This window comes from Erinaceus europaeus, chromosome 1 (assembly GCF_950295315.1).
Source record: "Erinaceus europaeus chromosome 1, mEriEur2.1, whole genome shotgun sequence".
In the NCBI taxonomy this organism is placed as follows: Eukaryota; Metazoa; Chordata; class Mammalia; order Eulipotyphla; family Erinaceidae; genus Erinaceus; species Erinaceus europaeus.
In genome coordinates, this window is record NC_080162.1 from 144420463 (window position 1) to 144434585 (window position 14123).

The 14123-nt window shown below is 46.2% G+C and overlaps 1 protein-coding gene across 1 annotated transcript in view; it reads left to right on the top strand.

The window, feature by feature from the left end:
* The first annotated feature begins 2859 nt into the window (after positions 1 to 2859).
* Positions 2860 to 14123, top strand: part of PPM1L (protein phosphatase, Mg2+/Mn2+ dependent 1L) — a 340650-nt gene continuing 329386 nt past the window's right edge. Inside the window, exon 1 of the mRNA XM_007518842.3 lies at positions 2860 to 3661. Coding sequence (XP_007518904.1) covers positions 3263 to 3661 — 399 coding nt within the window. The 5' untranslated portion in view covers positions 2860 to 3262. The remainder of the gene's footprint in view (positions 3662 to 14123) is intronic.

Genomic DNA, 14123 nt, shown 5'->3' on the forward strand with positions numbered 1-14123 from the left:
GGGCCAACAGACATATGAAAAAATGCTCAAAGTCACTGATTATCAGAGGAATGCAAATAAAGACAACAATACCACCATAAGCCAGTGCTGAGCAGAGGTCTGGCTAAATGAAAACTTTATATATTAATAAGGCAGAGAGAAGCAGAGCATCACTCTGGCATATGTGGTACTAAGACTGAACTAGGGACCTCATGCTTGCAAATTCAGAGGTCCACCTACTGTGCCAACTCCTGGGCCACCTCTTCATGGAAATACTTGACCCATCTTTGCCAACCAGGGCAACAGGTTCAGCTGATGTGATAGTGATGAAGACTGTTGTCGGACTAGCTTCGCAGGTGGAGACAAACGACCAGGGACTCATGGCTGGGCTGTACGCAGTATCTCTTTATTCACGTATCTCTTTATTCACGTGGAACGCAGCACAATCTAAACCAAGCTAAGCTAAACTAAAGCTAATATACTTGCCAAGTAGGGTGTAAACAGGATGTGATGTAGAGAGGGTGGAGAGAAAAGTGACTGGTGAAAATCAGGGTGTGTGACAAGGAGAGGGGGCAGAGCAGGCGAGAGTTCTACCACTGAACCACCAATGCCCTGGAGGGAGGGTGGTGCTTAGTTAACAGTGGTTATGTAAATAGAATACAGTGTTAAGCAGGGGGGATTAAACCAAATGAAACAGAAGGGGTTTTTAGAAGCAGAATTAGAAGCATACCAACAGACTGTGGTCCAGACAGAAGGTGTCCTTACAGCACTGGACAGAAGGTTCTGCCTGCCTTGAAGCTGTTGGTGGTGGCTTCTCACCTGGTTTCAAGAGTTGTTGCTGGAGTCACATGGGCTGTGCTGGAGCTGCCTGGGGCCAAAGGGCTAGGGAGGCAGAGGGCTTGGGGCTGCTGACATATGGCATTTACTTAGCAATGCATGCATTCCACCCCCTAAACCCCAGGTTTGATGGTAACCTATGCCTATCAGTGAAAACTTAGAAAAAAACTGTAAGACAGCTGGTATAATTGTTCACTTGGATAGTGCACTGCTTTGCCTTGTGTATGAACCAGGTTTGAATCTAACATGCACAGCATTGAAGAAAACTTCAATGCTGTGGTATTATTCACTTTCTGTCTCCCTGTCTCTGAGAAAAGAAGGAAGGAAGGAAGGAAGGCAGGCCCAGCCACCAAGTTGCAGATGCTACTATGATTCTATCCTCACGTCCCTGGGCAGACAACCTCATTAATGTGTCCCAGAAGCTCACCTTGCCAGAGCCCTACCCAACTAAGGAGAGTTAGAAACAGGCTGGGTGTATGGATCAACTTGCCAGTGCCCATGTCCAATAGAGAAGCAATTACAGAAGCCAGACCTTCCACCTTCTGCACCCAACAACAATTTTTGATCCATATTCCCAGAGGGGAAGAAATGTTAGGGGAAGATGACCAGAGGGCTCTGGACTCCAAGTTAATCAGGACCTAGAGAGAGAAGAGGAAAAAAGGAAGGACACTTGCGTAGTAACAGGTACAGGTGTGACTTTAGAAAGGAAGAGAGAGCAGGGCTATAGATAAAATGGGCAAACACACACACACACACACACACACACACACACACACACATACAGTCACAGAAATAATAGTCAACGCTAACACGTACCTGTGACCTTGGGAGAACCACTAAAATTTCCAATGGAGGGAATGAGGACACAGAATTCTGGTGTTGGGAAAGATGTGAAATTGTACCCGTTATCTCATAATTTTGTAAATCAATATTAAATCATGAATAAAATTTTAAAAAATCAAAAGAAAAAAAAAAGGAAAAGTAGGAAAGAAAAGTTCAAATCAGACCATGGAAAACACATACTCTGCCTCAGTAGTTACAGTGAACGTGTTGATGCCTTTCCTCCTAGTACTGTGTTATTAATTAATTAACCCATTCATCAATTCATTCAGTATCTGGGGACATAATGCAGCTGGTAGTGCTGGACTTGCATACCCAATGCTCCCAGTTCAGTCCTAGTACTGTATGTGCTGAAGTGCTGCTGTACTCTCTCTCTTTCACAGTAAACTCTCTATCCATCTTATGTGAAATAAATCTTAAAAGAAAATAAAGCATGTTATTTATCTTTTTACGGCTTCAAAATGTAATTGGGGGCAATCCTAGAACTGGCTTAACAGATTGCTATCCCTGAGCCCCCAGAGGCCCCAGGTTCAATCCTTGGCACCACATTCTACTAGAACTGAGCACTTCTCTGCATGCAAACAAACAACCGCCTCTCTCAAATAACAAAAACCAAGCTTAAATTAAAAATAAAAGGGGGGGGGTGCTTAGCTGGATCATACCAAGGCAGAAATGACTGTCACTGGAAGGGACACACACACACTCACACACTGCCCAGTCTGATGCCCTGGACGCCGCAGGTCAGCACTGTCCTCCCTGGACAGAGGTGGCCGCGGGCGCCCACCCCGCACCCAAAGCGGGCCTGTGCGTGGGTGGCTCCCCTCCCGCAGCACCTCCAAGGTCACAGCACCTGCCCTCGGACAACTCCCCTGTCCGGGGCCGGTCGTTTCTGGTGGCCTGCTGACCCAGAGTCCCCGCCTCCTCGCCGGCTCCCCGTGGCGCCTCCGAGGGACCATCTCAGCGGGCTTCGGGGTCCCGCCTGCTGGGGGCTCCGCATCCCACCTTCCCGACGTCTCCGGCCCCGCGGCCGCACGCCCCGCGCCGCGCCAAGTGCGTCCCTTCTCGCTCGCCTTAGCCGCGCGCGCGCGGGGACCGCACCATTGTGCCGCCGGGGGGAGGGGGGACGTGGGGTGCGGGGCGGGGCGCCAGGCCGCGCTCTCACTTCCGGGCGGCTCGCACCCGGCGTCCCTGTGGCCCCCACGGCGCGCGAGCCTGGGCGCTCCCCGAGCGACCGCGGCGGGCGTGAGGTGGGGCGGGGCGCCGGGGCGCCGGGGCGGGGCCGGGGCGGGCTGAGGCGGGGCCGCCTGCCTCCCTCCCCGCCTGCCCGGGCTCGGCTGTTCGGGCTGCGTCCCAGCTCCGCGCACCTCAGCTCGGCCCCCGCGGAAACTTTCGCCTCGCGGCGGCGGGCAGCTCGCACAACCGACCTCGCCGGATTCCCGGAGCCCCGTCCCCGCCGCTGCACCTGCTCCGCGCGCCCCGGAGACCTCGCGCCCGCGGCGGCCTCGGGGACCGCGACACAAAGGCGCGGGCGGCCGCGCTGCCTCGCTCCCTCCCCGCCCGGGCCTCGCCGCCCCCCCTGCGGCGCCCGCCGGGCGCTGGAGCCCCGATGATAGAGGACACCATGACCCTGCTGTCGCTGCTGGGTCGCATCATGCGCTACTTCTTGCTGAGACCCGAGACGCTGTTCCTGCTGTGCATCAGCCTGGCGCTGTGGAGCTACTTCTTCCACACGGACGAGGTGAAGACCATCGTGCAGTCCAGCCGCGACGCCGTGAAGATGGTCCAGGGCAAGGTGGCCGAGATGATGCACAACGACCGGCTGGGCGGGCTCGACGTGCTGGACGCCGAGTTCTCCAAGACCTGGGAGTTCAAGAGCCACAACGTGGCCGTCTACTCCATCCAGGGCCGCCGCGACCACATGGAGGACCGCTTCGAGGTGCTCACCGACCTGGCCAACAAGACGCATCCGTCCATCTTCGGCATCTTCGACGGCCACGGGGGCGAGGTAGGAGCCGGGGCCTGGAGGGGACAGTTGGGCGGGACGGGGAGGGGGGCGTGGTGGTGGGGATTCGCTGCAAATGCAGCTCTGGACCCCCCCCCCCCACACACACACCCCTTGACGCGGCTGGATGCGGACCTCTTGGGACGTTTACACGGGTCACCTGCTTCTGCGCCCCCTTAGGCGGAAGCATCTGTGGCTTCTGCAGTGAACTCGGGGCGCGGGGGCAGGCTCAGGGATCCTGTTCTAGGGTTCGAGGCCGAGCTGGGCAGTGGGAAGGCTCAGTGGGGGCCAAGTAGTTGGGACTCCTTGCCATCACCAGGGGCGGGAGGAGCAAGGACCCCTGTCTCCATCGGCCGCGGTGCCTGGATGTACCTGGCCGGTGGTGGGGACCCAGGTGCCTCCGGGCTCGGCCGGGTGCTGCGTCTGGGCCGGCCCAGGCAGGGTGGACGCGCGCCCTTGTCGTTTCTCGGTTTGCAGGTTGTTGGAAGCGGGAGCTTTTCTGCATCTCCTCAGCACCCTGATTGCGCCGTCCGGGCTTCATGGAGGTGGGGCGAGGATGTGGTCCCCGGGCATGAGCAAAGGAGCGCAGGTGTGGCTCCAGGTCCCGGCTCTAAAAAGCTGCCAACTGGCGGGTACCTCTCACTTGGACTGTTTGCAGCGGTGTCAGGGCTGCAACCCTTCCCTCCTCAGCACACTGCCTCCTGCTCCCACCTGCACCCCATCTGCATCATTTCCTTCCACCCCCCCTCCCAGCTCCCACCCAACTCCTCTTGGCTAGTTCGCGGATCGTGCCCGCCCCCCACCCCCTTTTCTGAAGTATTTGCTTGCCCTTGGACGTTTGTTGTGGGTGAAGTTGAGAAAGCTTTTAATTGCCCATCTTATCTGCCTTCTCTCGCTTGCGTATCTCAGTCCTTTAATCTTTGCAAGATAGCCTGTGCTCTGACCTTGTGGAGCCCACTCTGCCAGGAATTTGATTCCTGGAGCTGAAATCAGTGTTTGCTGTTTCCCCTCCACCCTCCCCCTCCTCACTCAGTCTGCCTGTCAAGGCTTCTTGCCACCTGGGGTCTGTGTAGCCTGTGGTGTGGCGTGAGCCATGCCCTGGTCACAGAGTAGAGTGAGGGGTGAGGCCCTTGGGGGGAAACACACCAGAAGGACACATCACTGATGGAGTGACTGATGTGTTCTCTTGACTTCAATACTGTGACTGTGTTTCCATTCCGTTTTGCACATACTGTTGTAAATCATTTACTTTAGCTTATAGTTCATATTTATTTCTACATTAAACTTGTTGGCAGACTACCATCTATTTCTGGTCCTAGAAAGCACTGTTTGATTTTTTTTTTTTTTTTTTGGTTTAAAGATTGAGATATTAATATTAACACTGTGAAACTTTGAACTGTGCTTGTTTGGGCATGCTGTTGTGACATGTTTTGAACCTACATCAATACGTGAAATTGTTTTAAATTTTTCTTTTAAGTTGATAGTCTCAAACTTGAAAGATGCACACCCAAGCAAATTGTGGTCTTAAATCTTTCCAGTCCTGTATTTTGGTAAATGTGCCATTCAAAAAGGGGGCATGATTGATACTTAAAAGCATTTTTTTATGGTTGATACTTTTATTTGATTAGAGTTTTTTTTTTTTTACATAAACAGACCTTTTAATTAACATTATAAGTAAATAAAGGAGAAGATAGTTGTTATTAGCCAGCACATGAAAAACTACATTGGTCTTTTTTTTTTTCTTTATTGGGGGGACTAATGGTTTATAGTCAATAGTAAAATACAGTAGTTTGCACATTTCTCAGTTTTCCACATAATACTCTAACCCCCCACCTAGGTCCTCCTCTGCCATTTTGTTCCAGGACCTGAACACCCCCTCCAACCTTGAATCTTTTACTTTGATGCAATACATCATGTTTTATTAAAAAATATCTTTATTATTATTGGATAAGACAAAGAGACATTGAGAGGAGAGGGGGCACAGACAGGGAGAAAAAGAGTCACCTGCAGACTTACTTCATCGCTTGAGACACACCCTTGCACCTCCTTGCAGGTGGAGAGCACAGGGCTCAAACTCAGATCCTTGCAAATGGTGGTGTATGCATTTAACCTGGTGAACCACCATCTGGCCCCCTACAGTGGTCTTTACATTAAAAAACCTGCTGCTTGGAAAATACTGGCCTCATCTTTAAAATCTTCTACATCCTCCTGCTGTACCTAGCTCGCTCATTCATTTTGACTTTGTTTCAGAGTAAAATAAAGTGCTATTAAAAGGACTTCTTTAGTTCCTGTTGGAGATATGATAATAGTAAATGATAGCAGACCAGTTTTTCTCTGGCTTTTAAAAAAATTCAAAGTAAAGCTCAGTGATTCTTGTCTTTTATTTGATTTTTTTAAACATTTACCATAAGAGGGTGCCACTATTCAATTTCAATATAAATGGTGGTTATCTCCTTTCATAAAAGTGAGAGCTTTTTCTGAAGCAGCTAACACACACACACACACACACATACACACATCACTATTCACTTTCCATATACTATTCACACACACATACACACATCACTATTCACTTTCCATATACTCCTTCCATTTACTCCTTAAGTAAAAGTGGAAGGTTTCTTCGAAGAGAGGTAGAAAAGGAAAATAGAGGTAGGCAGAATACATTAAAAGTTAGAGGAGTTTAATTTTATTTCTAACAATTCAGGCTAATAAGACAGACCAAAAAACAAAACAACCCCCCTCCCCATATCTACAAATTCATAGTATTCTTTAGGTATGGAAAATTTTTGAGCCACCTTTTTTCATGTATACCTTTTTCATCGCTATTTTTTCATTTTATTTAAACTAAAATCTTTTTATTTGGGGGGCTGACTTTTTCATTCTGTTTGCTTTGTATCTAGAAAGGCATACAAAGTGAGGTGAGGGAGAGAGAGCAGAGCACAGATCCTCATAGAGCTTTTCTGGTGTTGTGTTGCTTCTTGTGGTCCAGTGCTTAAACCTGGGGACTCAGACTTAGATAACTGTGCTCTTTACCTGGTGAACTATCTGTCCACCTGTCTCTGCCTCCCCCTTCTTTTTTTTTTTTTTTTTTTTTGTTGGTGACTGGAGTATTTGTGACTGTCTTAAGGATCCATAGCTAGTTCAAGGCCTTCAGCTTGTTGATTTTTTTTAATTTAGCCACAGGGAACTTTAGTTTGCACATTTATCTCAGGAGATAAATGACACTTTAGAAGTACACAGGTGAATGAATGCAACATGCTTCTTCTCAGAATGTTTTAGTACAGTGAGAGAGGGAGAGCTGTGTGCCAGAAGCCACAGTCTTGGTGTGCTTTGGTTGTTCTGGGAACAGAGAGGAGTGGCATTTCAGTCAGACCAGGAGGTGGAAGTTTTTAATTTAAGAAGTTGGCTTAATAATGCATGTAAGGTACACACACCTTTATCAAGTGTATTTTATTTTTTAAAAGATTAAAAAAAATATTTATTTCCATTATGTTGCCCTTGTTTTTATTTTTGTTGTGGTTATTATTGTTGTTATCGATGTCATCATTGTTGGATAGGACAGAGGGAAATGGAGAGAGGAGGGGAAGACAGAGAGGGAGAGAGAAAGATAGACACCTGCAGACCTGCTTCACCGCCTGTGAAGCGACTCCCCTGCAGGTGGGGAGCCGGGGTCTCGAACCAGGATCCTCAACCTTGTCCTTGCGCTTTGCGCCACTTACACTTAACCCGTTGCACTACTGCCCGACTCCCATCAAGTGTATTTTAATCTACCCAAAGAAATACTTAATAGAGAGAGAGAGAGAGAGCTAGAAAGAGAATGCTTAGAGACCAAGAGGTCTGTAGTGTTGGGACAGTAGTAGTCAGGGGAGAGAGTCTTTACATGTGAGAGCACATGTAAAACCACAGTTTTGATCAGACAGGCATATGTTGACAGTGGATAAGTAAGTAGGTGTTTCCTAAGTTCTTTTTATTCTAACTTTTGGGGAGCTGATTATTAATTCAGGTTCCAGGTTACTAAGCATTGGGATTACCTATGCTGAGTGCATATGCTTTAGCCAGTGAGCTATTTCTCTGGCCCCTGTGCATTCGGCTATTTCCCCTCTACCCCCTATTTATTTTATTAATTAATGAATTTATTTATTGCAAGCTCACTTGTTTTAGTCATCTATGTTCCATATATGAGTGAAACTCTCAGGTAGTTGTCTTATTTCACCAAGCAACATCATTTTTGACAGATCTCTCTCTGGATTTGCTATGTTGAGGCTGGGCGTCTTAATGGTTATGGCTTCTAGAAGGTGGATGGAATTTTATTTATTTATTTATTTGTCACCAGAGTTATTGCTGGGGCTTGGTGCCTGAGCAATCTCACCTCACTTGGTGGCTATTTTTAAGTTTTCTTTCTTATAGATAGAATATGAGAGCCAGATATATTTATATGGAGGGGGGAGTCAGATTGAGGATGAGAAATACTACCGTTCTGCCCCCTGTTCTTGAAGATTCTCCCCTGCAGGTGCTCCCATGTAGTACCCTGGTGCATGGTAATGTGTATGCTCTACTGAGTACGCCACCTGCCAGCCCCTGTGGATGGGGTTTTAGAGAGCCTTGTCTCAGTGATGCCCTCTGGGCCTTGAAACATTCCAAGCACGATCATCTGAGTGAATGGTTGAGTGTGTGTACATAGTCTGATGACAGAGCCAGTTTTTGCCAAGATTACAGAAATAAAAAGGTTAAAAAGAAAGAAAGAACTTCTCAAATTGTATCAACTGATGTGGAAAGGCTATCCTTAAAGTTAGAAATAATAGTTCATCGGGGAAAAAAATTGGTTTATGTGTTTATTTGTAGTTTCTCTCACTAGCAAGAGAGGTGGGTGGTCTTTGTAGTGGCACCCATTTTTGGAGGCAACTTTATTACTGTTTTGGGCTATAATCTGTTCAAAAGAAGGGCCTTTCTGTGTTGTATATGCTTATGGCCATTATTGTGTTAAAGATCACTCCTTAAGTACCCTATAGTTGACACCTAGTTGGGCCAGGGGTTTGGACTCAGAGTTCTAGACTTAAAGTCAGTCCCCTTTACTTTTTTTTGTTTGTGTTTTTATACAGAGGCAGAGGTGGGGGGAAGACTGACTCCACAGCATTGATACTTCCTTCATTGTGGTTGGGGTCACTCAGGCTTGCTAGTTTACTGGCCTCACTTCACATTCTTGTCAGGAGCCTTGAAGCTCCAGCACTTTTCAGAAACATAGATGAGAAACCACTGATGGAGTGCTGCTTGGAGCATAGACATAGTCTAGTTCTTTGGATGAGTGGTTCTCCACTATTCTTGAGCCATCTTTCCCTTTGAGAATAATCTGGAAACACCAGACATATCCCCCCAGAAAGGTGGACACATGCAGTTTTGGTTTTCATTTCCAAGCTAGGTGGTTGCATGAACTCTCTAGACTGTAGGCTAATCTAGTGTGTGTGTGTGTGTGTGTGTGTTTGCATGTATATGTGTCCTTTCTCTGCTCAGTCTGAACCTTCAGGGAGCCCAGTTGCCACTTTCCCCATCACTTGCTTTTATGGGCTGATGTGCTATCACTTGTTGACTAATCAACCACAGAGTTTTGCTTAAGGACACTGTCCCACCTCATGGTATCCTCTGTTCAAGGACCTTGTGAAAAATAGCTCTTGGGTGCTCTTTTGTTTCAGTCTTAGGGGCCCTGAATCCTGAATCTGACTAGCTCTCCCCATGTGCACTGGCTGCTAGAGACTCTTGAGGGGACCCTCTCTCACCTGCTTTCTGCAGCTGTGCAGGATTGTGTAGCACCATTCATTTTGTGCACGTCTCCCTCCCTGGGCAGCCTGCCTGGGTGGTATTCCTTCTTCCCATTTCCCCCTCCTTTTAGACATGCCATTTTATCTTGTTGTGGTATGTTTATTTATGTGGGTTTCATCAGCTGCTGCCTGAAATCAGATCCAGTTTTGGATAAATAAATCATGAGGGCCACAGTGTGTGCCTTTCACACACTGCAGTGACTCTTTGTGAAATGTAAAGATGTACTACAGGCCCAGGGACTGACTGGATGTGTGGCTCAAGGGAACTTCAGATTATTCGGGTTTACATAATGACATTAGTGTTTCTGTTCACCAAAAGGGGTTGCTTCTGCCTTAATCAATCCTCCTTTCCTGTGTTTAGAAACCTTTTTATAGGATCCTGGCTGCTAACCTCAATGCAGCTTCTGACTAAATGGCCTAGACATTCAGTTTAATTAAAGTAGTACTTTCTGTATGGTCTGCCACATGTGGGAACAGTGTTATGTTGTCTGTGATGCCCATGGCAGGGACAGTGCACTCACAGAGCAGTCTACTACTTGGAGAGAGGAGCTTTGGAAAAAGCAGAGTTACTGGTGCTGGGTGGTCATGTACCTGGTAGAGTGCACACATTACCATGCATGAGGGCCTGGGTTTAGGCCCCCAATTCCCACATGCAGGGGTAAAGCTTCGTGAGCAGTGGATCAGGCCTGCATGTGACTTTCTCTCTCTCTCTCTCTCTCTCTTTCTCTCTCCTTTTCTCTCTCTCTATCTCCCCCATCTCTTTAGATTTTTCTCTATCTTTATTCAGAAAAAATGGTCTGGGGGGGGCAGGGATGGCCACCAGGAGTGGTGGATTCATAGTGCAGGCACTGAATGCCAGAGATTGCATTGATACCATTAGAAAAAAAATTGTGTGGGAGGAGGTGGTACAGTGGATAAAGTGTGGAACTCTCAAGTAAGAGATTCTGAGTTCGATCCCGGGTAGCATATGTGCCAGTGATGCTCCAGTTTGTGTTCTGTCTCATAAATAAACAGATAAATATTAAACCAATAAAAGTAGCAGTGCTCCAAGTTATAGTTGGTCCTCCTACAGGAGGGTGGTGGCCTGACTGAGGGGTCTGGGATGATTTTGATTCTGTTGAAGCCTTTCAGCAGGTAGAGACAGGGAGGAGGGAGGAAGACAAGCCTACATCATAGGTGGATGAGAAAAAGTGTGGATGGGAGGGATACAGTGCAGGCAAGCCTGGGGAAAGACAGCAAACAGTGTGTGTCTATGGCAGACTTCCCCAACTGCTGTCATTCTAGAAACCCATTCATTATTTCCCCACTATTTGAGTCTCTTCTGCTTTGCTGCTGCTGCTACTCCTCCTCCTCCTTCTTCCTGCTCAGCTCTAGCTTATGGTGGTGTGGGGATGAGTCTGGGCCTTTCGGTGCCTCAGGCACGAAAGGCTTTTTGCATAAGCATTATGCTATCCCCCTAGCCCACTTTGATATTCTTTATATCACTTTTGGATGGACTCCTTTTAATTGTAACTTGCTTAAAGAAGAAACTTCCTTTCAGATGGGTAGGTAGAACAATCTAGAAATTGAAACCTTTGTCTCTAGTCTGCTAAGAAGCGGGGCTGTTTTCACAGTGATGAGAGTAGGATGATTTTTTTTTTCAATTTTAGTATTTATTTATTTTCCCTTTTGTTGCCCTTGTTTATTATTATTGTTGTAGTTATTGTTGTTGTTATTGCTGTCATCATTGTTGGATAAGACAGAGAGAAATGGAGAGAGGAGGGGAAAACAGAGAAGAGGAGAGAAAGATAGACACCTGCAGACCTGCTTCACCACTTGTGAAGAACTCCCCTGCAGGTGGGGAGCCTTAAGTTGGTCCTTGCACTTCGAGCCACATGTGCTTAACCTGCTGCACTACCGCCCGACTCCTGAGAGTAGGATGATTTTAAAGACATTTATCTTGTGATCACAGCTGCTGGGCATCTGAACCAGAAGTGGGTGAGCAGGGTGCCCCAGGGGCCAAGATGGGGAGACATTGACTTTTAGGGTCATATAGCAAGTATCTCCTTGAGTTTTATTTTATTTATTTTAAAGATTTATTTATTTATTTATTTATGAAAGAGAACCAGAACATCATCACTCTGTCACATTCAGTGCCAGGAATCAAACTTGGAACCTCGTGCTTGAGAGTCCAACACTTTATCCACTGCACTACCTCCTGACTGCCTCCTTGAGTTTTGTATAGTTGCTTCACTTGCCTTCTCCTAGTTGTGTCCCTGAACAACAACAATAACAACAACAACAGCAGGTTCTTACAATCTCTGGTTTCCCCTGGAGTCCCTCTTCAGAGAAATAAGTAATAATAATAATAACAATAACTAGACTACTACTACTAATTATTATTATTATTTAATGAGAGAGGGAGAAAGAGAAAAAAAGAGAGAGAACTTCACTTGGGCAATGTGATATCTGGGATTGAACTAAGATCTCATACTTGAGAGTCCAAACCCTTACCCACTGGGCCATCTCATGGGCTTTTTATGAGCAGAGATGGTTGAAAACAGGCAAGATGTTTGCTCCCTCTGCAGGTGAAAGGCACCTCTGGTAACACAAGCCTTGAGAGACTCTGGTTTGAAACAGCTTTCCTTTGGGACAGGAACAGTAGGTGAAGTCTCCTGTGTGACACAGCTCTATGCAGAACCTCAGAATTGGGCGGCTGCACACTGAGGAGCCTGGCTGTGAGATCTGGGTAATGAGCCACTGGGCATTCCTGAGCACATGGATGGCCCTGCCTCATGCTTCAATAATCTTGTTCCTGTAACCTCTCTAGAGGATTAATTTTGAGAGTGCAGGATGGTAAGGAAGGGCTTGGAGGTGAGGTACTTGGGAAATCGTAAAGATGAAATCCCAGGGTGTGACTCATTGCTAACATGAGGGAGAGGGTAGGTTAGCGTTCTCTGTAGGAGATAAAGCTGTAGTCAGGGTTCCCCCACTGTGGTTGGGGTCTGGCTTGAACCTGTGTTGTATGCATGACAAAGCAGCTGTCTTCCCAGTTCCCTTATATTTATTAAAAAAGTATTTCAGTCTCAGATGTAGATGGTTCTTAGATTTTGTCTAGTTTAAACACATAATTCATGAGAGTCTTATTCTTATTTTTTCTTTTTTTATTGGGGAATTAATGTTTTACATTCAACAGTAAGTACAATAGTTTGTACATGCATAACATTCCTCAGTTTCCCATATAACAATACAACCCTTACTAGGTCCTCTGTCATCCTTCTTGAACCTGTATTCTCCCCACCCACCCACCCGAGTCTTTTATTTTGGTGCAATATGCCAATTTTTTTCACTAATCCAGTATACTGAATACTAAAATCTGTCACCAGTTTAAAATATTTTTTCTGTTTTTCTTTTTCTTTATTGGGGGGCAGTAATGGTTTTACAGTTGACAGTAAAATACAGTAGTTGGTATATGTGTAACATTTCTCGGTTTTCCACATAACACTAAGTCCCTCACCTACAGTCTCCACCACCGTCGTGTTCCAGGACCTGAACACTCCCCCAACCCCAGAGTTCTTTGCTTTGGTGCAATACACCAAGTTCAACATATTTTAAAATAAATTCATTTAAAAACTATAAAAGTAATATGACTACATAGCATGGAAAAGAATAAAAAATATCCATTCTGTCAGATCCATATTATGATTTTGGTGTATTTCTTGCTCATCTTTTTTTATGTGTATGCAAAGCATAATTTTACATAGTTTTAATAATGTTCACATAGTTTATGTACACATAAGCTTTTATCTTTTTAATGCTTTGTATAATTCTATAAACAGTTACCATTTTGCTTCATAGTTTTAATTATAAATCTATTTTTCATGATGAAGTAATATACTTTTTTGTTTATTTTAATTGTTATTTTTTGAAATAATGGCTAGAGACAGAGAAACTGAGAGGGAAGGGGGAAGTAGAGAGGGAGAGAGACAGAGAGACACTTGTCGCCCTGCTTCACCACTTGTGAAGTTTTCCCCCTACAGGTGGGGACCAGGGGCTTGAATCTACATCCTTGTGCACTGTAATGTGTGTATTTAACCAGGAGTAACACTGCCTGGCCCCTGTATTTTATTTTATTTTTTATTATTGATTTAATAATGATTGACAAGATTGTAGGATAAGGGGTACAATTTCAGACAATTCCCACCACCAGAGTTCTGTATTCCATCTCCTCCATTGTAAGGTTCCCTATTCTTTTATTTTTTTATATTTATTTATTCCCTTTTGTTGCCCTTGTTGTTTTATTGTTGTTATTATTGATGTCATTTTGTTGGATAGGACAGAGAGAAATGGAGAGAGGAGGGGAAGACAGAGGGGGAGAGAAAGATAGACACCTGCAGACCTGCTTCACCGCTTGTGAAGTGACTCCCTTGCAGGTGGAGGTGGGAATCCAGGGGCTCGAATTGGGATCCTTACACCGGTCTTTGCGCTTTATGCCACCTGCGATTAACCCGCTGAGCTACCGTCCGACTCCCAGGTCCCTATTCTTTATCCCTCTGGAAGTATGAACCAAAGATCTTTATGGGGTGCAGAAGGTGGAAGGTCTGGCTTCTGTAATTGCTTCTCTGCTGGACATGGGCATTGGCAGGTTGTTCCACACCCCCAGCCTGTTT